This window comes from Ambystoma mexicanum, chromosome 1q (assembly GCF_040938575.1).
Source record: "Ambystoma mexicanum isolate Mex_15411 chromosome 1q, UKY_AmexF1_1, whole genome shotgun sequence".
NCBI classification, from domain to species: domain Eukaryota; kingdom Metazoa; phylum Chordata; class Amphibia; order Caudata; family Ambystomatidae; genus Ambystoma; species Ambystoma mexicanum.
In genome coordinates this window covers 656,974,290-656,998,361 of record NC_090922.1, presented here as the reverse complement: position 1 = coordinate 656,998,361, position 24,072 = coordinate 656,974,290, and the positions used below count along the sequence as shown (strand labels likewise).

At 44.1% G+C, this 24,072-nt stretch overlaps 1 protein-coding gene across 1 annotated transcript in view; it reads right to left on the bottom strand.

Annotated features, from left to right (window-relative positions):
- ITPA (inosine triphosphatase) overlaps positions 1 to 24,072 on the bottom strand; it is a 362,873-nt gene that overhangs the window by 296,508 nt on the left and 42,293 nt on the right. The window contains exon 3 of the mRNA XM_069641242.1: positions 14,163 to 14,227. Within this exon, the coding sequence (XP_069497343.1) occupies positions 14,163 to 14,227 (65 nt within the window). The remainder of the gene's footprint in view (positions 1 to 14,162; positions 14,228 to 24,072) is intronic.

Genomic DNA, 24,072 nt, shown 5'->3' with positions numbered 1-24,072 from the left:
TCAGTGATGGGGGAAAGATGTAAAGGAGTATCTGCGAGCAGGCAATTCCTGCCTCTCCCTGCCCAAGTCTCCAAGGTGTCCCCTGTCCACCCCAGATTTTATGGGTCTCCTACGCCCCTGTAGGAAGCTATACTCTGTTGATACACAGTAAACTGAGAATTGTTGGGCATTCCTGACTTGTATCACCCAAAATCAATGATGTGTTGATAAACGCACTCATTACGTCAGATGACATCAAAATAGAGAGGAGCGATCTGAGCGGCACAGTGCATAGTCAGTTTTTCAGGATACTGTTTTTTGTGGGCATAGATGTCTTAATAGGTTTCAGAGAATTCCAGTTGTGCTTGACCTCTTTTCAAAAATGTAATGCAAAATGTTTAATTTCGAGAACTTTTGTAACTGGACTTCATAAATGAACTCCAATTTCCATTCCAATACCTGGACTGCCTGAAACATGCTAAAAGAAATTATCTACTTAAAATCCCCTTTCGAAGGATAGCAAGTGATGCGTTTTTATCGCATTACTATAAGTTTAAAGCTATTTGCTTCTTATAACCCATTTTATTTGTAGGCACTTACCTTTTCTGAGTTTATAAACATTTAGAGAAGTGTACTACCCAGATCAGAAATTGTAGTTCATTTTGTGTTTTTTTAAGAAAACAAATTTCATGATATTTCAGGGGTATTGGGATCACAGGTTCTTAGGTGGCACTAAAGGCTCAGACTCTAAGCCAAAACTATCGTCATGGGAAGTGAAGGTAGGAGAGAGCCGAGATGTGAGGAGGGACATAGAGCCTGCGGGTGTGATTGGGTTATCTACCAACACACTGACCTCCTGTGTACATGCCTGTCTTTAAGGCCATTCCCAACCACTAACTGCCCAAAACACATTGTCCTCTCCGCTTGTACCGGAGAGCGAGCTCTGCGATTTCTGAGCAGCCTTCTGAAAGGTAATGGCTTAGTTGCAGCTTCAAACCAGAACCTGATGAAATAACACGGTCTTAACCAAGTGTGCCTTAAGCCACTTGATTTGTAAGCAGTATGTCCTTCTTTGCATCTGTTCCTTGCACTGAATGCTGGTTAAAACGAGCACTGGCATAGCCAACACTTCAGACTTTTTTTTATTTGATTTTTTATAGTAAAGATATATTCCTTTATAACAAACTTCAATTTACATTTTGTCACGTCATTTATCAATTATGTCATGACTTCATGACCACTCCAATCAAGGGGAAAGAGGAGAAAGAAAGAAGAAGAAGAAAATTGACAATTTACTACTTCATAAAGTTCCAACATCGTTCCAATCCCAATCACCAAGGGTCTTTCTTACTCTCGTTGGTGTTGGTATGTATTTCTATGCCTGCAAGCTTTTTCCAGCCGACATCTAATGTAGCAACCTCACTGGCGTCCACAGCGATTACGGACTTCTTTTGAATTTTGACACGCAACTACAGAACCCGTTGTGTGGATTTGCCATTACGACTATCTCGAACATACAACTTCAGAAGATATACAACCTGCTGCACTACGAGCAATGCAGTGTGTATAGATGCATTACCGATTACTAGCAATGGGTTTGGTCTAGGATCACACTTAGTACGGTGAAAGGTGTGATTGAAGCAGGACGTTAACAAGATTACCCTTATGGACATCTATTGGAAGATACCTCACACAACTCAACAAGTCTGCCAGATTGCTGCATAGACAGCCATGTCTCATTTAGTTCTTCCCCCGAAGAAGTTCCCACAGTAAACTGCACAATTACAGTATAGAGGAATGAAACATGTAGGGATATTAATTAACACAAGAATAAGATTTGTGCTAGGTCACAACAAGATGCCTTGTGTTTTATAGGTACTTGTACCATCACATAATCAACAGAGGCATTACCTCCACTGAAATCCTCTGTCATTTACAACATTTGTGGTTGATTGTTTTTTGCTGTATCAACAATTCTGCTTTTTACTGTTGGTATATTGTCTTGCACATTTTTGCTCCTATCAATGTACTGTATTATGTATGTACTTTTGTTAGGGAGAATTCTCTGTTAAGGCTAATTTCCCAAACCTAGTGAGTCCCCCAGCAGCTTTGCTGGATTTTTTGGGGTTTAATTTTTTCTCCTGCTAAGAGTGAGACTTTTTTTTCTCCCACTCTTAGGCATGATTTGAGAATGTCCTTTGACTGTGAATGTGTTTTATGGGCTATGGTGTCCTTCACTCCATAGGGCTTCATGTGTTTTTGGTATGTGTGTTGCACAGCACCCTCAGTACAGTAACACAGGGGTGTCATAGTGACCCCCAAACATAGACTCCATACCCTGGGACTGACTACTGTCTCCCAGGGAATGTAAAATCACCATTGGCTTTACTAGTCTCAAATTGTGAACAGAACCAGTACAAACCATCATATTGTGGAAGTACTGGTAGGGGTAATTCGATTGCCCCTGGGTCGGTTTTCCAAGGGGGCACTGTCCAGTCCCCCCCTTGTCGAGTTTCTGGCTGGTGGCAGTGGATACCACACAAAATATTCCACCAGAATATTTCCTATGGGATTTTCCCATTGATTTTAAACGCACCACTTTTTGGTTCAATGTTAAAGATACCGCCGGGTTATTTATTTAATATTTAATCTCCGGTTGGGTCTTTTTGCCAGGACTCGGTTTTAAAATGGCGTTTGTGTTCGCCTCTGAAACTCTAACCCAAGTCGAGCCCTTTGTTCCACTTTTTGGCAGGCTTCTCCACAGAAGCCCTCCAAATGGTGCCACTCTGTCTGGGGTCAACAGGATCTGTGGGCATTAGGCACCCTCAAGTCGCACTCTTGTGTGATTGGCCCATGTTTGAGTGACAGCTAGGCTGATGAATGGGGGTTTTACTGCATAAAAGCAGGTCTTTCGGGACTGGAACTTTAGAAGTTGCCACAGGACCTAAAGAATCCAAAGAGGGGAGAAGCTGAGCCATCTACAACAACGACACCACCGGTGGAGCCCTGCTGTACAAACTCACCACTTCCCCGACGACAGAGGAGGAGATCTTCTTCTAGAAGAGTCTTCTTCCCTTTGAGCTGGTGGGACCAACCAGTTCGCCTTTTTCGCCTTCCTGGATCGTCTTGTGGTCGAATCGCCAGTGCCAAGCACCCCAGCGGTCAGATAGTCACACTTCACCACTACCGCGAATAAAAGGGTCGTACCTTTTAATCGGGAATCTCCGCGGCTGGTTTCTTCCCTGGCAGTGTAACGACCTCCAGCTTTCCTCCACGTCGAGATCATCTCTTCCCCTGGACGAAGCCCCGACTTGCACCCGCTGCCAGGAGCAACTGCCCCCGCTGGAGCTTTCTCACCATTTCAGTTAGTGTGTCCCGCCTGGTCGCCCTTGTAACCGATTGTCCAAGGTGTCCTGTAAATCCTTGACTCTCTGACCTGCCAACTTTACCTTTCTGAACTGATCCAACCTCTTTTTGACTTTCCTGCAAAGACTTGAAGTGCATTTCCACTGTGTGATCTTGGGCACATCCCGCCTTGCTCTCTCCGAGAGTGGGCCTGGCCTATGAACTTTTTGCTCTACAGTAGACCCTGCCTTTCTTGACTTGCTGTGGTTTCTTAAAAGTGTTGGTATTGTGTTATTGTCCTATTCTGCCTTTTCTCTCCCTTTTTAAACAAATTATTGGAGTGCCATCTACGGTTACACGCTCACCTGTTTTGCTAAATAAGTGGTGTCTTAACCTAGACTTGTCGAATAATTACCTAGAGAGGTGTATATACTTATAGTGACTGTGTTTGAACTTGCTTGACATATTAGTGCCAGTGTATTTTTTACAAGTGTGTTTTTAAATAAATAATTATATACTTTCATACCAAAGCTCTGGTCAGCGTTTGCTTGTACTACTGTATTTTTAGCCCTATTGGGTATACTCTATATACTGCCTAACTCTTCTTGAGAGAAGTCTGACTGCTCGGCCACAGCTACCAGGTAAATCTGGGTGGTGCAGACTGCTACCAATTGGGTTTACTGCTTACTCCTGTGGTGTTAGACTTTTTGCAGTGGTCCCTAAGGGAACTGCACAGGTTTCTGCCTAACAACTTTAATAACATTTGTGAGATACCCTATATGGGAGTTGGTGACCTATTTGTTCTTCCCGTATCATGTTTTTTTGTGGTTTTAAAGTACTTTTTTATTTGCATTTAAAACATTTTGTATTGTGATATAGGTTCATACAGTGAAAGGTTTAATTCTCCTTGTACATCGTGCTTGCCTATTAATATTCATGGTGAGGCATCACCATTTGTCCCATCCCCTTCTCCTAGTAACTGACTTCTCCAAACTACTCCAGCGAGCATAAGCTTTTGTTGTTGTTGTTGGTATCTATTTCTCCAGTAGATTATCAAAATAGCCAATTACTGAATATGTTGGCCTGTATCTCCTGCCTGAGCACATGCTCTGCCACCACATGTCCATTTCTCCATTTAACAGAGCATATTTGCCTAGAAAGGGAGTCCTTTTGATTGTCAAAGATTCTCAATCTGCACCCAGGTGTTTAACTTCCTTAGCGCAGAATCGACACAGGTCGTCACTTGCATCTGCTGATGTTTCAAATGCAACATTTCCTTTGTTGCATATAAATTTAATCGTAACCGTAGAAATTGGTCACGATAATATCTGGATGGAAATCTTTCCAAATACTTTGGAAGAATATTCAATGATCTTGCTTCTCCACCGAGGTTTAAGGCTGCCACAAATTCACCTTTTTTTTGGGTTGCAATCCAATCGCAAGCAAGCAGTTTTTTCTTTGTGGCACATGGATTAGTTAACAGAGTTTCTGTGTCATTGTTTGCATATGCTAGCTGATCTTCACAATCCATGTATCGAGTAAACCTCTATAGGGTTTTCCTGGTTGGGGAGCTAGTCAATGATAAGGCCTTGCTGTTGGTGTTAGCTGCATTTTTCTCCACATAGCGATCGATTTCCTCAAAACTATAGAGTATAAAGACTGCAAGCTGAGCCTGTATCTAATTAAGAGTGATAGGAACCCCTCTCGTCGTGCAGCACTCTCTGCCAAAACTGCCCTTCAAGAACTTCCCAGAAGGCTCTTCTGATGTTTAGACTAGCATCACTTCCAAATGTCATTGTCGCAATTACCTTTTGGCGATTGAACATGATAATTGGTTTCATAGTAAATTTACCATAAGCGGCATGTATCTTCATTCCTTGAAGGGCTAGATTTTTCATCCAAAGTTTTAGGTCATGTGTCCATTGCCACTCACACCTTGATTTATTAAATAAGATCCCCAGGTACCGGATTGAATCAACTATCTCCAGTTGTTCTCTGGCTACATACCACTTGAACTTCCTCCCTTTTTTACCCAACTTAGTGCTCTATGGCATGATTTTTGATTTGGCGACATTGATTTGTAAGTTATTTTATAGCAGATAACCCACTAGGTCATTTAGTAGCCTTTGAAGGCCAATTTACTTAGTGTCCAGTAACACAAGATCATCTGCATAGATGGCCCACACAATTTGTTGGCTATTTAACCTTGGTGGAAACGAGTTGGTTTTCTCAAAGGCTGTATGTATGTCTGCCATGTCAAGTCTAAATAGTAGTGCGGCGAGTGGACAGCCTTGTTTGACCCCCTTCTCTGTATTGATGTTAGCAGATAAATCTCCCTCAGCATTTAGTCACACTCTTATGGAGGTGTTTGTATGTAGGGTTATGATTGCCTGTATCAAATCTTGTGGACAATTCCAACTTGCCAGTTTACTCCACAATCTATCTCTGTTGACGTTTTCAAAGGCTTGACGTAAGTCAATAAAGGATACAAAGAGCTTCTTGCAGTCTCTCATCGTTTCGAGCTTCAACAGGTTTAATATTACGGGGTCAAGTTCAACCCCCACTCCTCTAGTAAATCCCGTCTGCCTGGAGTCCACAATTCTCTCCTCTTCAGCCCATCGAGCTAATCGCTTTTGTAGAAAAACGGCAAACACTTTGCCAATCACATCCAGCAAGGCAATCGGACAGCAGTTGTTCGGATCAGTTCGATCTCCTTGTTTGAATATAGGAACAACTACCGCTGATTGCCAAGATGGAGGGATTTTCGCAGAGGTACAAACAGAATTTGTATACATGTTGCCCACTGACCTTAGTTCTTTTTAAAGTTATATTGCTCAACCCGTCGAATCCAGCCGCACCTGAATTTTTCAGTTTACTTATTGCCTTATTAATCGAAACAAGAAGAATCTCGGTTCTTCTTGTTTCGATTGACCCTGGCATTTTCACTTTGCCGACATGATGTACATCTGTCGTAATGGGAGCTCTGAAGTCCGCTAGATAGTGTCTTTCCCATTTGTCTGCATTAATTCACATTGTCAGGTGCGCTTGTTGTAATAAATAGCCTTCATTAAGAATTGTCCACGTGTCTCTACTGTGTTTTGCGAAGATGGTTCTCAGCATGATCTCTCCTCTCTCTTGGTCACGGAGCGATTTAAATGCAATTAGCCAGTTACGATAATGTTGACAGCGTTTTTTAATTGCATCCCCTGTATTCAAGTTTTTACTTGCTTTTATCCTTTTAATGTCATGCCTTATTTTTTTCTTTTCATCTGCAACCTGTTAACTAAATGGATATTTCGAAATAAACTGCATTACTCGAGCACCTTTTTTTCTTTTTTTGAACTGCAGAATAATTCACTACTCCACCCACTATATCATTCAGTGCTGAGAGTTTCTTACATAGAGCCTCGGTTTCCCTTCGATTGAGTCGCAGTTGATTTAACCCTTGATTTATTCAAAGGGTACTTTCAAAACGACTATAATCCGGGCAACTTTCAGTTACCCAAATTAATTTAAGGGCGCTGTGATCGCTGTTGAACATCCTTACTACGTCAGGAGTTTTTATTGATGGAATCAAGTTTTTTTAGGCCCATATATAATCAATTGTTTTGAGACTACCATCCCTATGCCATGTTGGATGGGCTGGCATAAGGCCTAGAATATTTTCATTTAGCATTTCACAATTTCTGGCTGTCAATTCCCTTACCCAGCATCGTCCTCGCTTAGTATATTTGCTGAATGACTTTGAATCTACTGGTTTTAATGGACCATTCTGATCGAACCAGCAGAAATTCAAATCATTACATATGATCATTATTAAATCTGCATATGATCGGATACACTCGTCAATAAGCATCGTTATTGATGAAACATACTCTTTTGTTGTAATCATCGCCAGGTTCCAATACATGTTGATAATTGTCAAATATTGCAATTTGTCGGTCGTGGAACTCTCTAGTTCAATTACAGAACCTTGGACAAAGAGAATTTGGGATTTAAATATTTTATGATTCTCCACTCTGTTTCGTTTTTAATCATCGTCAAGAGACCTGAGAAAGGGCAGTCCTGTGTGTTTTTCCCTGCGGGATTAAAACGATTGTGTAGCCATCGCAGATTGTAGATTCACGTAACCAGGTCTCTTGAAGACATATTACAGCATGGCAACTTTTGTCCAGTCCTGCCTCACGGAACAAAGGATTAAACCCCTCGTGTTCCAAGATATTAACAAGCATTCTTTGATTGTAGGCTTCTGTGGACGCTACTGGTGGGTCGGCCAATTTCCTTTTACAGGCAGAGATCTTTTTGATGCCACCGCACAATCATCATGACCATATATTCGTTTGCCTTCTTCATGTTTCCTTTGTAGAGTTGTTTGTCTTAGTTCATTTTCTGACAGCGCCGTATCAGGCGAAGTTTGTATGTTACGACCCCTCCTGAGGCCTGATTTCATCACAATAAATTGACATCTCGTATCCAAAAGATAGACGCACATCACTAGCAACTAGTAAGGCGCTTTCAATCAATGATTAATGGATGTGTAGCATGACCCAATCCGATCGATTTTCAGACAGTATGCCACTATATCAATGTCCTCAGTCGCGATAGTTCGCAACGACAGGACTGAGTGGAGCAATTTCAATATATTGCATCTATTGAAATTTACTTCGTTTCTTGGTCCTGCAGTGTTCTCAACTTGCAGTTTACAATTGGATTTTGTAGGTTTGTTTCTCTGTGGGAGGTGTCACTCCCTTCGTGTCCACTTTCTCTCGTGCTTGAGCAGCATTGCGCTTCGGGTTTAATTTTGAGGCTTTCACATATATATTGTACTTTTCTCTGTTTTTCCAGGGAGGAGAATCCTTGAGATCTTGATGGGGGCAGCACGCTGAGAGCTGAAATTGACTGTCTAGAAGCTTGCATACTAGGTTCATCTCGTGTTTGTTGAAGGTCAGTGCCCAGTTTCTGAGTGGCTCTAAAACTCATTTTCTGAGTAGAATCGTCCATACTATTCACTGAATTTTCATCTGCAGTTGAGTAAGTAGACAGGTTGAGCAGATCATCCAAAGTAAACGAATATGTAGCACTATATTCGTTGTCGTCAATTCTCTGCCTTTTCCAATCGTCTGTGACATTGCTTGGCGAGAATTGGTCACCTTTGGTTGAAAAATAGTAGTTGATTTTGCCTGACAGGACGCTAGCTCAAATAATGCCATCGGCGGCGCAGTGGTTAGGTTCCGGATGAACGCTCTCGAGCCATTTGATTTTCTTTTCTTGTTCACCGCTGTGGTAACATTCGGTGTTTTCCTTGAATTGGAAGCCACCTTTTTTGGCTTTTGACTAACTTCTTTTAAAGACGTTACATTAGGTTTTTTTACAAGGATGTCAAACGTAGAGGTTTGCTTGAGCATCTCAGTAAAGGCTGGAAGCCGCGATGGCTGTATTCTTCCACTACTTACACCAGTTTCTTCACTCTGGATTTCAATTCAACTTTCTTCATTTGATGAGGGCTGCATCTAGTTTTCAGCAGCCTGTGGTTGTTGCAGTAAAAAAAAACAAAAAGTGTGCTCGCACGGGCAAGTACTGGTATAAAGCAAATAAAGTAGACAGTTCCGACTCCTACGTGCATACAAAAGGGGATAGCTGGGTCAGGTTAAATATTGCATATACATATTTTATTAGTCAATTACATACAATGCAAAAAAATTACAGTAACACATAATAAATCCTAAAACTAATAGAAATACATATTAAAATCATCCAACCTTTGTACTACCTAAAACTGTAATGATAAATCTGTTTACAAAAACCTAAAACCCTTGAATTGTCAGGGTGATCAATGCCCGGCCCAACTCATTAAGGATGCAGCAAGAGATCTTGCACCTTTCATCTCAAAGCTAATTAATGCCTCATTCACCTCTGGCATTATCCCAAGCAACCTCAAAGAATCTTGGGTACTCCCCTACTGAAAAAACAGACACTTGACCCAGCCATACCAACTAATTACAGACCGATCACAACAGTGCCATTTCTTCTGAAAATCGTAGATAAGATGGCTTATCTACAAATTCAGAAGTATCTGTAAACCAACCAACTACTAGGAGCACGACAATCAGGCTTTCGGCCACAACATGGCAAATAAACAGCCCCAATTGATCTTAAGGCCCAAATTGATGAGTTTAGGGATAATGGGAAATCAGCCTTACTTCTGCTCCTTGAGCTATCGGCTGCATTTGACCGTGTGGATCACAAGGCCCTTTGCAACCATCTGGACTCTGCAGTGTATTTCTCTAAAGAAGCTATAGTCTGGATACAATCATTTTTAAGTAACAGGACTATGAGAGTCTTCTCTCCTACAGCTGCTGCAGGCCGTATCCCCATTACTCGTGGAGTGCCCCAATGATCATGTGTCTCACCCACATTATACAATATATTCGCTAAGCCCCTTTTCGACGATTTGGGTATCACCTACACTAACTATGCAGCTGATACCCAGATTCTCCTACCACTTTCTGGGGATTAAGACAAGGATTTGGCCTTGGTGAATAGGGTATATCTCATCATCCAGGCATGGATGGCTGCACACGGTCTATGCCTGAACGATGACAAAACCGAGCTTATTATCCGTGCCACTACCTCAAGTCTTAAAAAACTGGGACCCAAATATATTACCTTCAATATTGATTTATTGTCGCTAGTGAATTAAAAACACTAGGATTCTACCTTGACTCTATCCTTTCATTTACCAAAACAGGTAAATGCCATGGCTTCCGCCACTGCATACACCTGCAAATTAATCCAAGCAGGTAAACCGTTCCGATCCAAAACCAGTTGCATTACCCTCGCCAGAGCCCTTATATTGTCTAAACTGGATTTTTGCTATTCTCTTTATATAGGAGCTAACAAGCACATTGATAGAATTCCAGAACAATGCCTTGAGAGCAGCCTTTGGAATAACAAAGATAGCACATTTCCAAGACTTGAAGACAAAATAATTGGTTATCTACCCACGACAAAATCCATCTGAAAACTGCCTCACTCACCCACAAATGTCTGAGCAATGCTGCGCCATGCTACCTCAAAGAGAGATTCTCCAGAAAATCTTCAACAAGGCCTACTAGAACAGCCAATAATAATTGCCTCATAGTCCCAAGATTCAAACTTACTAACGTAGGAGGCCGCAGCTTCCCGGTCAAGGCAGCGCAGCTTTGGAACGCCCTACCCCCCCCCTTTGAGAGTGGATCAAACATACTTTAATTTCAGACAGAACCTCATCAATTGGCTAAAAGACAGCAACCAGTAATGCTTCCTATTCCACATACTACTGTAGTGTCAATAGATTCCAGAATGTTGTTAGAATGTTGCCCTCTTTGTATAGCCTCTTGTTGTATGATGATCTTCAGTATCGCCCTGTTGTCTTGTTTATAAACCCCTTTATATATGATGTGTCTGCTTTGCCTTTAATGCTTGTTTTTCTGTATTTTCTTGATTGTATTACTTCCTCTGATGTGTAACTAAGCTGTGAGATTTCTTATTCCAATGTGCCCCGATACCCCTCGGTCTGGTGCGCAATACAAATAAAAAACAAACTAAAGGAATACAGAGTGGGTAGTATACATTTTGAATTAAACCCAATTGCTTGTACCCTGCTGCTGTCAGGGTTAATAATAGTATTCCTTCTAGATTGTGCTATTCAAAAGGATGAACCATATTCACAAAAATCCAAAGCGCAATTCATCATAAATTGCTGTATCAACAGTAGAAGGGAAAGAACTTGAATAGGTAAAATATTAAGTTATACAATAGAAAAGATAAGTAATTTCTAAATATTCTCTCCAAGTGCAAATCATCATGTGGTTGTTGCAGTGTCACAATTTCTGAAGATTGTTCAATATTAAGCGGGTGTATGGGCTGTAAGTCAACAGTCTTTGGGGCCACAAATTTAAAGGCACCAATTCGGGAGTTACCCACTATTTTAACTTGATTGTCTTTGTTCATTCGCTTTTGTAGCGGTTTCTCAGAAAGCTCAATAGAGCTTGTGTTCGATAGGGCCTCTTCATCTTGTTCAACCATCCTGCTCCTCGCACACTGGCAAAGAATTTTCATACAATTAGTCGACGTTTGGAAAGGATTATGAAGTATCCATTTGGTACATTCTAGTACCGCCTCCATAAACTCAGTTTTCCCCTCAATTTCATGACGTGTTAGGTCACTTTGTCTGTTTTGCCACCTTAAAGATGACTCAGCTTCAAAGGCAAGCCTTTGTTGTATTTGCATTGCAAGAGGCTTCGGGGGCAGATATTTTTGCAGTCAACGTTCCGAGTAGCGACACTTGATCGTTAACGGTGTCATTTAGAGTTTCATACAACTTGACGAATGGCAGCATTGCAGTCGTGGTCACAGCCATTACATTATTGTATATTTGCATGCTGTTTTCCAATGATAGCGGTCCCTGCTTCTCAGGTTGTTGCCCATCATCGTTAACTGTTGGCTTGCCATGATCTTGCGCCGTTTCTTGTGCTGTTGAATTTGGCAAGATTGCTTTTTCAGGAACTTTTGCAGGGTGAACCGTCTCATGTTCCGGGGGTTGGATGCTTACTTAATCTGAACTGTGTAGTTGTTGATCTTCCTTGTGGGCGAGGCAACTGTGCTGATTTTTCATTACGTACTTGGCTTAGCGGCTCATAGGTGTTACCTAAGCCTTTCAACTCACTCTCACACAGTGTCAAGGCCTCATTTCGATTAAGATTTAGTTGCCTTGGATGGGTGTCTGGGTTTTCGCCACTTGAAAACCCCAAACCAGTCATATTGAAGCTAGCATCGAGTCTTGCTCTTAACCGTGCAAAATCGGCCTTTAAGCACCTGGCTAACCGTGCCTCTCTAAGGGCCAAGTCATCATAATTTCCAGTAGGAGTAGAACATATCGTGCCAGGCTGACTTGACCTTGAAGGGCATGTCCCGGTTTGTGCGATCCGGTGGCTGTCTATTATGCCATCATTATTAGCTGCCATTTGCAACGAGGTTTTACAGCCAGTTAATGGACACGGCTCCGATAACTTGCAATTTTGTGCCGGCACTGGACATGCACGTTGCCCCAGCAACATTGAAGTCGACACTTTACTTTGCCTTCTGTGGTCCGGTAACTCTACTAGCACCGGTAGGCGAATCTGAGGGTCAGTGCTCATGCCTGGCAACCCTCTCGAGAAACGAGGGGAGACCCAATCCCCCTGTGCCTCTATGTTTGCACTCTTTGGATTAGTTGATTTGCCTTTAAATTCCAATGTCCGCCGGGATGAATTTAATGTTAGTATCTAAATCACAGGTCGGACTGCTCGCACTACACCTTCTTTCGAGATAATTATCCATCACTTGGTCATCAGACCAATCGGGCCTTTCATCGGTTTGCATGCCAACTTCTATAAGCTATGCATCAGTAATATCACCAATTACTCTCGTCTGATTCGTTTGAAGGTTCAAAAGTTTTGCCGTTACAGTGTCGGCCGTGAATGTTTCCACTAAACTTGAGTCAGTTACTTCTATGAGTTCCTTCATACCATCATGCGCACTGAAAGGAATTACGTTTGTCACATCATTCGTCTTTGCCAGAACTTTGACAGAGGAACAAAGATTGCGTATAGGTATTACAGGCATTTCAGTTTCATCATAATCTTCATTATTTACGTTTAAAGACTTGATCGCCACATTTTCCTCAGTGGCCGGGCAGGCAGCCCCCTGCACCAACGGGCTTGCACGCAGATCAATTTCATTCCCACGGCGCAACTTTTGGCGCGTTAGTATGGCCTGAATTTAGCACAAGCACCATTTTCTAAGATTTTTGTCAAAGTGGATATCTGGCCCGATGGGCCAATGTAAATAGCACAAGATAGCACAGGTAACCCCATGATACAATGTCTGGTGTACAGTTCTCACCTTGTGTTTTCAGAAGTACAGCTTGCTCAGAGCCCTCCGGGGTGAACACTTTAGCAGAATGAAGGCATGGCTCCGACGGGTTCCGTCAGTACACGTTGCAGGTGCGGCAAGGGCAGCTTTGGAGCGCTACTACCACTGCCAATCAGTGCGGATTTGGGCAGATTAAGCACACTGCCAAGCTCTGCACTCCCGCCTCCCACCGCCTCATCAAGACTCTGCTTGACTCCGTGTCTGCTCCGTGGTATCGCAGAGTCTTTGAATGAATGGCTCCTCCTCTTCTGAAAGAGCTGGTGAAAATACTTGATTCACGAAGGAAGAGCACCAAGGTCCGCTGCGCACACTGCTCTCGCACCAAGAATCTGCTTGGACTTTTTCATAGACATTTGGGAGGTAGCGCTATAATATGCCCAGTGACTAATACCATTTGTCAGCTGTTGGCATTTTATGACCAGGTAGAACCATTATGGCAGTGGCTAATCAGCCTATCCCATGTCTAAACTGAAGCGAAAGCTGTTGGCTTTGCCAATGCTTGTATGTAATTTTTCAAACGAATACGTCTCAAGCCACTACAAATAGAGACCCACATGTGATGCGCTTATAAACAAACCAATGTAAACCATCAGGAGTTAAGTAGATTTTACAAAGCAATAATCAGTTGCCATCAAACACCTCACTAAAACAAAGAGATGGCGTGGAGAAGGATTAATGGAAGAGAGCTTACAGAGTAGTAAGAAAAACAATATTACAAAACTGCAGTTCCGGGCATGAATTCCATAGTTGCCAACATCATCCATTCCAATATGTAGGTGCTTTTCCAGCCCTGTTTTGCCCCTCTAAGCCCTCTTCCACAGGTAGATGATATTTTCTATACAAATGGATCGAAGAGAAAGTATAAAAAACGGGCATCACTTTACCTGCCTGGCCGCCTCTATGCATTTCTGAATGGAAATCTCGTCGGGTTCCCCCTGGTATTCGGGCACTGAAGAGAAGGAGAAAGCAGGTGATGGGTGTCTCTTTGGCCAATATTTGATATATTTTTTTCTGAACTAAACATCTTGCACAATAGCCAACTAAAGGAGCAACACGAGAACACAGCACAACGATGGCTCACTTGCAAGCATTTTATGTGTTTGCAACCTGTGGCCCTGTAGATGTTTTGGTTTGCAACCCCCACGAATCCTCCCCATTGGCTATACTAGCTAGGGTTTATGGAAGTTGCAGCCCAAAACATCTGTAAAGCCGCAGGTTTACGAACCCTATTACACATGTTTCAAGTGTAGACACTTGTGCATTGCCAGCGATGAATCCGGCGAGCCAACACGGATGAACAGCCTAGTGTACTTATGCCATCAACTCCCGGTAAAGATTAAACAAAAACCCCACTGGAAAACAATATTCAGAACGTGAGTTGCCAAAAGCGTGCAAGCATAAGTCATTGTGAAGTCATGTTTTTACATAAGGGGAAATTCCCCGGGAAACTGAAGGCACAGAAAAGATAACTGGAAAAAGAAAAGAGAGGGAGTAGCATTAAGCAAGGATCTGAAACGTATGCATTTGAACCTCAGTCAGTCCATTAGGGGCGATTATGCAGTTGCATGAAGGAACCTGATCAATACATTGCATGTCATAACCAACGCAGTAATTGTTGAACAGATGGAGATATAACACGGCCACAACGCTGCCAGGGAGAAAAAATAATAAGAAAGAGCTTGCAATGGAGAAAGGGCGATTTAAAAATAAAAATCACGTAGGAAGAAAATGGTAGTGTGAAGTTGGAAGAGGAGGTCAACAAGGTTCTTAAAGAGTTCACTGGTCGCAGCAGGAGACGAGAATACCCAAAAACATTATGGGCCTCATTACGAGTCAGTCAGTGTGGAAATAACGGTGCTGGTAAACCCACCGACACCGTTGTTTCTGGACCGGCTGATCTCGAGTTCTGCAGGCGGGAGGTATCATTCCCGCCAGGTCTGACCTGGCGGGTTTAACACCACCTGCTTAAGGTGCCACCTTGAAAAACATGGCTCACGCGATTTTTAGCTACCTGTGTTCGCGGTCGGGAAAAAATCATGGTAGTTCATTGTAAAACCACTGCCACCAGCCATTTCAATACAGGGTATACTAGGTAACCCCTCCAGCACTCTATAGGAAGATAGTGTGTGCTGGGTCTAGGAATTTAAAAAGACTAGAAAAGTCAATTTAACCTTACATTCTCTGGGAAACAGTAGTTTATCCCAGAGAAGGTATTTAAACCTTAGGACAGCCTAGAAAGTCTTCCCTGGGTCACTGCACTGAGGGTGCTGTGTAACACACATGAAAAGATGATGCCTATGGAGTTATCTAAAACTCCATAACCAAAAGAAATAAACACAGAAAACAGAATTAAAAAAGTTCAAAGCCCCAAAGTTTAGCAAAAGAGCTGGAGGGCTCTAAGGTAGAGGGAATTAGCACATTTATGAGAATTCTCGCTAACAGAAGGGGAGGGAGGGAACTGTCAGGTTGGGGATGCTGGTAGGGGAGGTCACAGTTGGGGTTGTTTGTGGTTTAGATGGCAGAAGGTTAATCTCAATTACTGATGGGTTGGGGGCACAAAGACTTGAGATTTCACTATAGATAGTAAGATCAAGAAGTATCAGGTGGGGGCATGCACTGCTATTTGTAATAAAAAACGTGGTTGAGATAGAGACATGGGCACGTAATGTCTGGGTTCCTTAGAAGCATCACTTGGAATGCGAGGGTCCCGAATTGTCCATCAAAATATCACAGGATTCTACTGTACATGCAAAGACACCAAGTGGGGGTAGCATTTCTACAAGACACACACCGGACACTGGACTCGGAGGGGAAATTTGGGAAGAGCTGGGGATGCCATTGCTATTTCTCCTCGTACTCATCATACTCTAGAGGGGTGTGTATTTTAATCCATAACTCTGTCGGGTTTCATCTAACCACAATCGTCATAGACCAGGGGGGGGGACTGGTGGTGTAAGGAATCATACAAGGCAAATTGTATACTTTGATCAAAAACCATGGTCCTAATCAAGACACTGTTGAAATATTAGAATGGATTGACTGTCAATTGGGGAAGTTAACACCCAGGGACACAATCTGGGCTGAGGACTTTAACACGGGAATGGTACAGAACTTGGACCGCACTGGAGGAACTCACCGCCCAACATCTAAGATGACTAACAAACTCCAGGACACGTGTTCTGGTGGGAAATAGCTGATGTCTGGAGGAATAGGAACAAGAGCATATCACAGTATACATTTCACTCCTCAGCACACAACTTGGCATTCCTGGCTGGACTACTTTCTGATCGCTTATACATTGATGGGGTCGGTAACTGAGGTGTCCATCCTGGCACGTACACTGTCAGACCGTGACCCAGTAGTATTGGCTATCGGACTGTCAGGCCTAGGATCCGAGAGGGCACCCTGGGTATTCAAAAGTGAGGGACTGACCGATACAGTGTTTCGGGAGGGGCTGGCAGGGGCAATAGATACGTTCTTTGAAATACATGTTGGATCAGTGGGTTCCGCTGAGACTCTATGGGAGAGTTTTAAATGTGTAGTCAGAGGTGAATGCATATCGAGGGAGTCTGGGGTAATAAAACAGATTAGAATGGAAATGACAAACGTCAAAAGCCAGATTCGAAGACTGCAGACACAGACACCCACACCAAAACCTCCAGAGCAAGCTGAGATTAGGAAGCAAATGCAGCTGTTTAATGAACTGGCACACAGAGAGGTCAAATTTCTATTGGGGAAAGCTGCAGTATGGCAATATGGGGAAGGACAGAGACCAGGAAAGCTTGTGGCAAGAGCTGCGAGGATGGGCGGCACCAGGAATCATGTGCTATCTATAAAGGACACACAAGACAGAGAATTTCGCAGATATGGAAGTAGTGAGGGAATTCTGTCAATTCTACGGTAGACTATACTCCTCACGGTTACAAATCTCTCAGAGCAAAGTGGAGGACTATCTGCAACAGATGACACTGTACTGATGTACAGATGAGGAGCGAGAGTAGTTGGGGTGCCCAATATCACTGGAGGAAGTATGGGAGCCATGAAATCTTTCCCATCTGGGAAATCTCTCGGGCCAGATGTGTTCACAGTGGAATTTTATAAGCAATATGCAAGGAAACCCGGCCTCTACCTACTACAGATGTTGCATCAAAGCCTGAGAGACGGCCAACTACCAGAGTCCCTGCGGGACACGGTAGCTGTAGTGTTACTTAAACCAGACAAGGCCCCAAATGACTGCTCCTCTTATCGACCCATCTTCCTCATTAATTTAGACAATAAAATCCTAGCCAAAATACTGGCATCCAGTCTGGCACCCCTGATGCAGAGGATGGTGAGGGCGGATCAGTCTGGGTTCATAGCTAGTCGCTTCACATCCCGTGGCCTCCGCAGGATGTTCGGATTGCTGGCCGTGGTGCTGCAGGACGAGCCAATATTGTCGGCACTTTAAGATGCCACAAAAGCATTCGACTCATTGTAATGGCCCTTCATGTTTGCGGTTCTGCACAGGATGGGACTTGGGGAGCAGTTCTTCTCACTGGTGTCGCTGCTATACACACTGCCCAAGGCAAAGATCAGGGTGAATGGTCAACTCACTCCCATTATTGTGCTGGAGAGAGGAACCCGACAGGGCTGCCCCTTGTCGCTGCTGCTGTTTACATTGGCCATGGAACCAATAGCGGAGGCACTCAGTGAGAGTCACCTACACAGGGGAGTTCACCTGCATAAACACAGGGTGGTTGTGTCTCTGTATGCTGACATGGTGATATTTGTGTCTGACCCAGAGCACAATCTGAACCCAATTATGAAGGATGTAATTAAATTTGGGGAGGTCTCCGGACTTAAAATAAATCTGACGAAATTGGTCCTCTTCCCGTTTAAAGACAGCGCAGTCCAATTTGTGGATGAGTGGGGGTTCCAGTGGCACACCGATCACACTCGATACTTAGGGGTCAGTATAGCTTGTGATCCAACGACCCTATACACACATAATTACCAAAAAATGTTGGATCAAGCCAAGTTGCCGATGGGACGATGGATGAACCTACCCCTTAACCTCTATTGGAGGGTCTCCTTGATAAAAATGGAACCATTACCCACATTTTTATGTGTGTTTCAAAATATCCCACTGGCACTACCCAGAGAATACATTAAAGACCTCAGATCTGCGATGCTGGGATTTCTCTGGGCTGGGAAGCAAGCTCGGGTCTCACAGAACAAACATAGTGGCACTGCTGCATTGGGGAGGGGAGGGGGTGGACTGGCACTGCCCGATTTTGAGATTTATTACAACTCGGCTCAGGCTGTATTCCTGCCTGTAGAGGGCGATAGCGTCACTGTTCATTTGCCGTCCATTCTCCTGACTGGACCCAAAAGGACATCTAGAGCAAACACTATGGCGGAAATAACCTGTAGAGCCTGAACCCGAATAGAAGGATCATCTACTCCCCAGAGTTGCTGATAATTTATATCCCCGAGATTGCCCAAGAGGTGTTATGTCACCTTTACGAAATGGTTGGAACTAACGCACTTCCAAGATCTGTTCCTGGGCAGACAATTCATATCAGTAGCGGAGTTGCGAGACAGGGCGCAGCTCACCGCCCTAGTTGTGTTTTTGTACTTTAGACTCTGAAACTCTAATGAGACAGTTGTTCCTGTCCTTTCCTGGCAGCCAGAGGTGGCCCCAATACTCAATAAGACACTTAAAACCAGGTGCAGAGATAAGGCGGTTTCAATACTATATTCCATGTGCCTTACCACCAGGAAAGAGATGGGCACCTCCCCCCGCGAGAAATGGGAAATGGCACTGGGACAGGCAATAACGGGAAGTCTGGAAGTACTGCTGTGAAGTGGCCCTAAATGCTAGGTATAAACTGATTTGTTTTAAATACCTACACCAGGTTCATCGCACTACTTGGGAAACATCGATTTTGCCCGATGCTTTGGACAGATGTGGGAGATGCCTGGGTGCTTCAGCGGACTTCCTGCACCTGGCATGGAGCTGCCCACAGATTGCCACATTCTGGGGACACGTGTTTGATGCTATAGGCGAAATAATGGGGGGTAACACTGAACCTAAACCTACTGACAGCACTACTGGGATATACCAAACCAGTCCGGGGGTATGTGAGGGAGCTGGTTGGGCTGCTCCTGCTCCTGGCTAAAAGGAGGGTGGCAGTGACATGGGGCATCACGCAATCTCCAACAATTAAACAATGGCATGTAGACAGCTATACTGCAACAACATGGAACTAGAGTACGGTAAAACATTAAATCACCATGCCACACTGACTGACATATGAGGCACATACACAAACTACCTGATAAAGCAGTCAAAAGAAACAGAAAGCCACCTATCGCAACCCTCAGCTGATATTCCCAATAGAGGGGCGGGGTTAGCATAGAGATCCAAGGGGAGGGAAGCTAGTGCAACAAAATAAGATATGCATTGTATTTATCCTAATGTTGTTTAAAATGGATGATCTGGCAAAATGGTACCCAACCACACTTCACTACCTTACCTTCCATAAGGTATCTTCCATACCTAACGCAAATGAACTGGGCTGAAGGTTCGCTGGGTGATGGGTTAACCCCTGGGTCCACCTCTTCTGGGCGCTGACCCTTAATTGTTCACCACAGTTTTACGCTAACCCTTCTCAATTGTTCACCATTGTTCACGTAGGGCGATGGCTTCACCCCTGGGTCCCCCTCTTGTGGGCGCAGACCCTTCGCACATATCTCATTCCACAAATTGTATGACAGTTCTTTTCTCAATGAACTTTTGGGTGATAGCTTCACCCCTGGATATCCCTCGGTAAGCCTCGGACCCCTCTCAACTTCACATGTGCTTGTATTTGCAGGATTCACTTCCCTTGCCTTCAAGTAGCTTGTAGATCAAAGTCTTTCGATTGTACATGGATTTTGCTTGACCCTCAGTAAGACCACTTTGATCTATTCCGCTGGCTGTTCTATGGCCTGCTGGTATCTGTACTTCCTCTCATATGGGGCTCCACCAGAGTCTCTCGAGTTAAAACACACGTGGTGCCGGTTTCCCTCTGCACCTAGTTTCCCCTCAACACTGGTTACAGTTCTTTCACAGTTCATAGACCTTGGTTCAAACTTGCCACTTTGCGAGTCTCACTCAACAGAACCTGGTTCTTATCCTTTCCCCTTTCGACTCACCGGCTGTGATGAACCGCTTGGCTTTTCTTCTACATTGGAGTCCAGGCCGGTATCAGGGTCGCGGGAGTTTCCCTCGTTCCTGCTTATCGGCGTAGGCTTGCCCCATGTACCGTTGACATCTGGTGCAAGTCACTTGTGCTAATGTTCACGGTCTTAGGCTCTCTTCCACCAAAGTTTCTGCGGGCCTGGGACGAAAAGGCCAAGGTCACTTCTCTCCTCGTCACCCTCTTAATTCCTGCCGCCTTTCTCCTTGTCTTGAACTGCTGCACCTGATTAGCCGTCTCGTCGTACTGTCTGCTGTGCTTGCCTTGCTCCTCCTGTGCACTCTTGCTTCACCTTTTATCCCTGTGGGGAAGGGAAAAGGGCCTTCAGGTGTGTGTGGTTCAGGTTAATTGCCTGACCCTTTTATTGGGACATGTCAGGTAAATGGCTCTGGTGTTAGTCCGTTCTTTAGTTTGTCGTGCAAAAGTGTTCGTGTCGGAAAAGGGGGGAGTGGTAGTGGTTTTAAAAGTGCCATGTGGTAGGATGGTGAAAAGGTGTTGAAAGAAGGGGGATACCGCATCTCACCCGTCGGTGTACCACTCCCATTCCCATTCCCCGAGGACCCCCCATCCAGGTGTTCTTCCCTCATTGAGCAACCCCGAGAAACCGTGATTTGTCGCTCAGTGCAAAAGGAAGGTCTGTCCTCTGTCCATAGCTAAGCTAATCTGTCCCTACCACTATCAAAACAACGTAGGCACACGAGAATGACTCCCTTCTCCTTTGGTTAGCTTTTCAGCAGTCACTTTAGCAACTTAACAGTAGATAGTTCTTGGTAACTTTTTTTGACCAGTTCATGCAGTTCAGAAATAGAGCTCTTCTCTCTCGCGTCCTTGACACCTTGCTTTATCCTTCTGAGGGTATTCTTTGCTTGCCCTTTATTTAGCATACTTGGTTCTTCTATAGACAAATGCCCACTGTTTCTCCTGGCTGGACCAGTCATAAGGCTTCTCAAATAAGCTCTTGCACTCTTCTCTTTCACTTGATAGTCACCGAGACTAGTATGCAGATTCCAATCTAATAACAATTCTCTCTGGTATTCACTTCTTCGGTTTTACTGGGACGAGTATAAATGTTCCAGCAATTATTCTCTTCTGTTTCCACGTCTTTAGTTTTACTGGGACGAGTATGAAGGTACCTGTAATGATTCTCACTTCTCTCCACCTCTTTGGTACTACTGGAATGAGTATGAGGGTACGATTATTATGCTTTTTAAGTTTGTTAGCCCTACTAAGTCTCCCGTGTTCCTCGTTGCCGCTCTCACTTTGGGTTAGCGTCACTGGGCCTGGGATCAGGATGGGATGCTTCCTTCTGTTCGTCAGGTTGGCTTCTTGCCTCTCGATTTCTCTCTCTCTCTCCTTCTCTGCACACACTCTGTCTCGTGAAGAAGCCTGTGTTCTTGGTGTCGTTGTTGGACTTAACAGTCCACCGACTCTCGGTCAAGCCACCACTTATGACTCAGTTAGCCGTCTGAGGTTTCCTTCCCTCAGCTCTTCTTCCTTCACACTTTCCTCACACATCTTAATTCGCCAGCTTGTTTCCAGGTTTGAAAGCTGCGTGTTCCCCTCTTGTTCCAGCATTCCACACACAGCCAATTCAATTCTCTGGGGCTACCTCCTCTGGCAGTATTTCTTCTCCTCCTTTTATGACACACAGCTAAGCCTTCCCCGGCAGAGCATCCAAGTCCTTTCTTTCTGTTGCCCGAGTACTCTGCATGATTCGGACAATCTTCTTCGAAGTATTGTACTCATATTATTTTTCACATTTATTTAATGTTACTGCACCATTGTAACATACATTAATTGGTTCTTCAGGACTTCTTCGGATGGAAGTGGTTGGACGTCGGGTGTGGGTGAGTAACATAGGGAGTTCCTCTTTGAAGCAGGAGTCTTTGTGCCCAAGGGGGAAGTTTCTCCAGCTTGCCTCTAACCCTAGGGAGGGTATCGTATAGCGGGTTCACATCCCCAGCCTCACAGAGAAAGGCTCCCCCCTGGTGAGATGTGACTGAATTCTGCAATTTGTCACAGGGGTCAGGCACCCACAATGAGTCCACACACAGTGAAATATGCAAGAATTACACTTAGACAGCAAGTCTAAAGATACTATATTTACTATAAGCCCAAAAACATACTAGGAAAATAAATCAAACAAGTAATGTTATCACACAGTACTAAAATTATAAAACATATACAGAGTCACAGTTAGAGCAAAGTGTACAGTTCCCTCCCTGCCCACCCTAATACCTGAAAGGGAAGGGAAGGCGTTAACAATTGCACCAACAGTGCACAGGAATAGGGACCCTAACTTGTAAAGTCCAACCCTATGTTGAATGGGGACTTGTGCCAAAAGTGCACAAGTGCTTTTGTAGTTTGGGAATAAGTTAGGGAAAAGTTCCTATGAATGTAAATATCAGTCCAGAAGATTTTCGAAGGAGTTTACTGGTGAGTAAAGTACTTTTCTATTTTTTGGAGGGCTTTAGCAACAAGTGTTGACAAAGCAACGTCACAAACTTTATTATGGAGGAGATAGGGGCATCAATAAGTATGGTGACTACTCACCACCCGTGCTCCAATTATTCCTAAAACTTGGCAGATCGAAGGAGGATCACCTGAGGTAGGTTTTTTTTGTTGTTGGATCCAGGAGCAGATACCCAGAAGCTCCGGGTGAAAAAGAAGTTCTGGTAGGGTCAAGGAGCAGAATGCAACCCTTTCCAGTGGACGAATGCAGCAGGCACAGATGCAGGACTCCTCTGGACACTCTACCAGATAGGGGATGCCCGGTTTCAGCTATTGTCAGCGCGCACAGCGACAGCATACGTTTCCATAGTGTTATGCTTGAACTAAAATGGCGCTGGTGCGCAGTGCATTCTGGGAGCGCTCGAAGCCATGATGGATATTTACTTCATGCCGCAGTGAAAAGCTGCACACATTTTGCTGAGTGTTAGATTTACGGTGCTGAAGAAAACATGCTTTCCAAACCTGGTATGCAGTCAAGGACATTTCTGCTGGGAAAGCTAACTTTGTTATGTCTTGTTATGAGCTATGGGCTGTTTTCCGTGGTACCTGTTTTTAGAGGAGGGAGGCTCTCTGCTCCTTCAGGGTACTGTCGGTTGACCCAGCTGGCAACCAACGGCTGCTCATCAATGCGCAAGTGCATTGCCAGAAGGTTCGAGAAATCGCCACCCCTTTTCAGAGTGTGCATATATGCGGAACCACGGGGGTGGTCAGGAGAGACTTCAGCCGGAGGGGGGCGCTTTCGTCCGGCATTCCTGTGAGCTGTTGTGCTCTCGGCCTGGCTGTTATCGGGGTCTTCCAGCCGCTTCTGGCGAGATGAGGAATCCAGATATGCTCACGGTGATGTATTTCCTTTTGAATTCTTTGCTTCTTCTGTGATCTATGTCTATGTGTCTTTTGTGATTTATCTCTATGTTATCACTGGTTGCTTCCAAACTTTGAATAAATAGCCGTATAAGTGCACATTATTCTCTAAGAGTGTGTGGTTGCAAGTTATTGCGTATTTCTGCGTTCAAAGTATTGGCTCTGTAATTGCATTGGCGATTTATGATTTTCCGTGCAC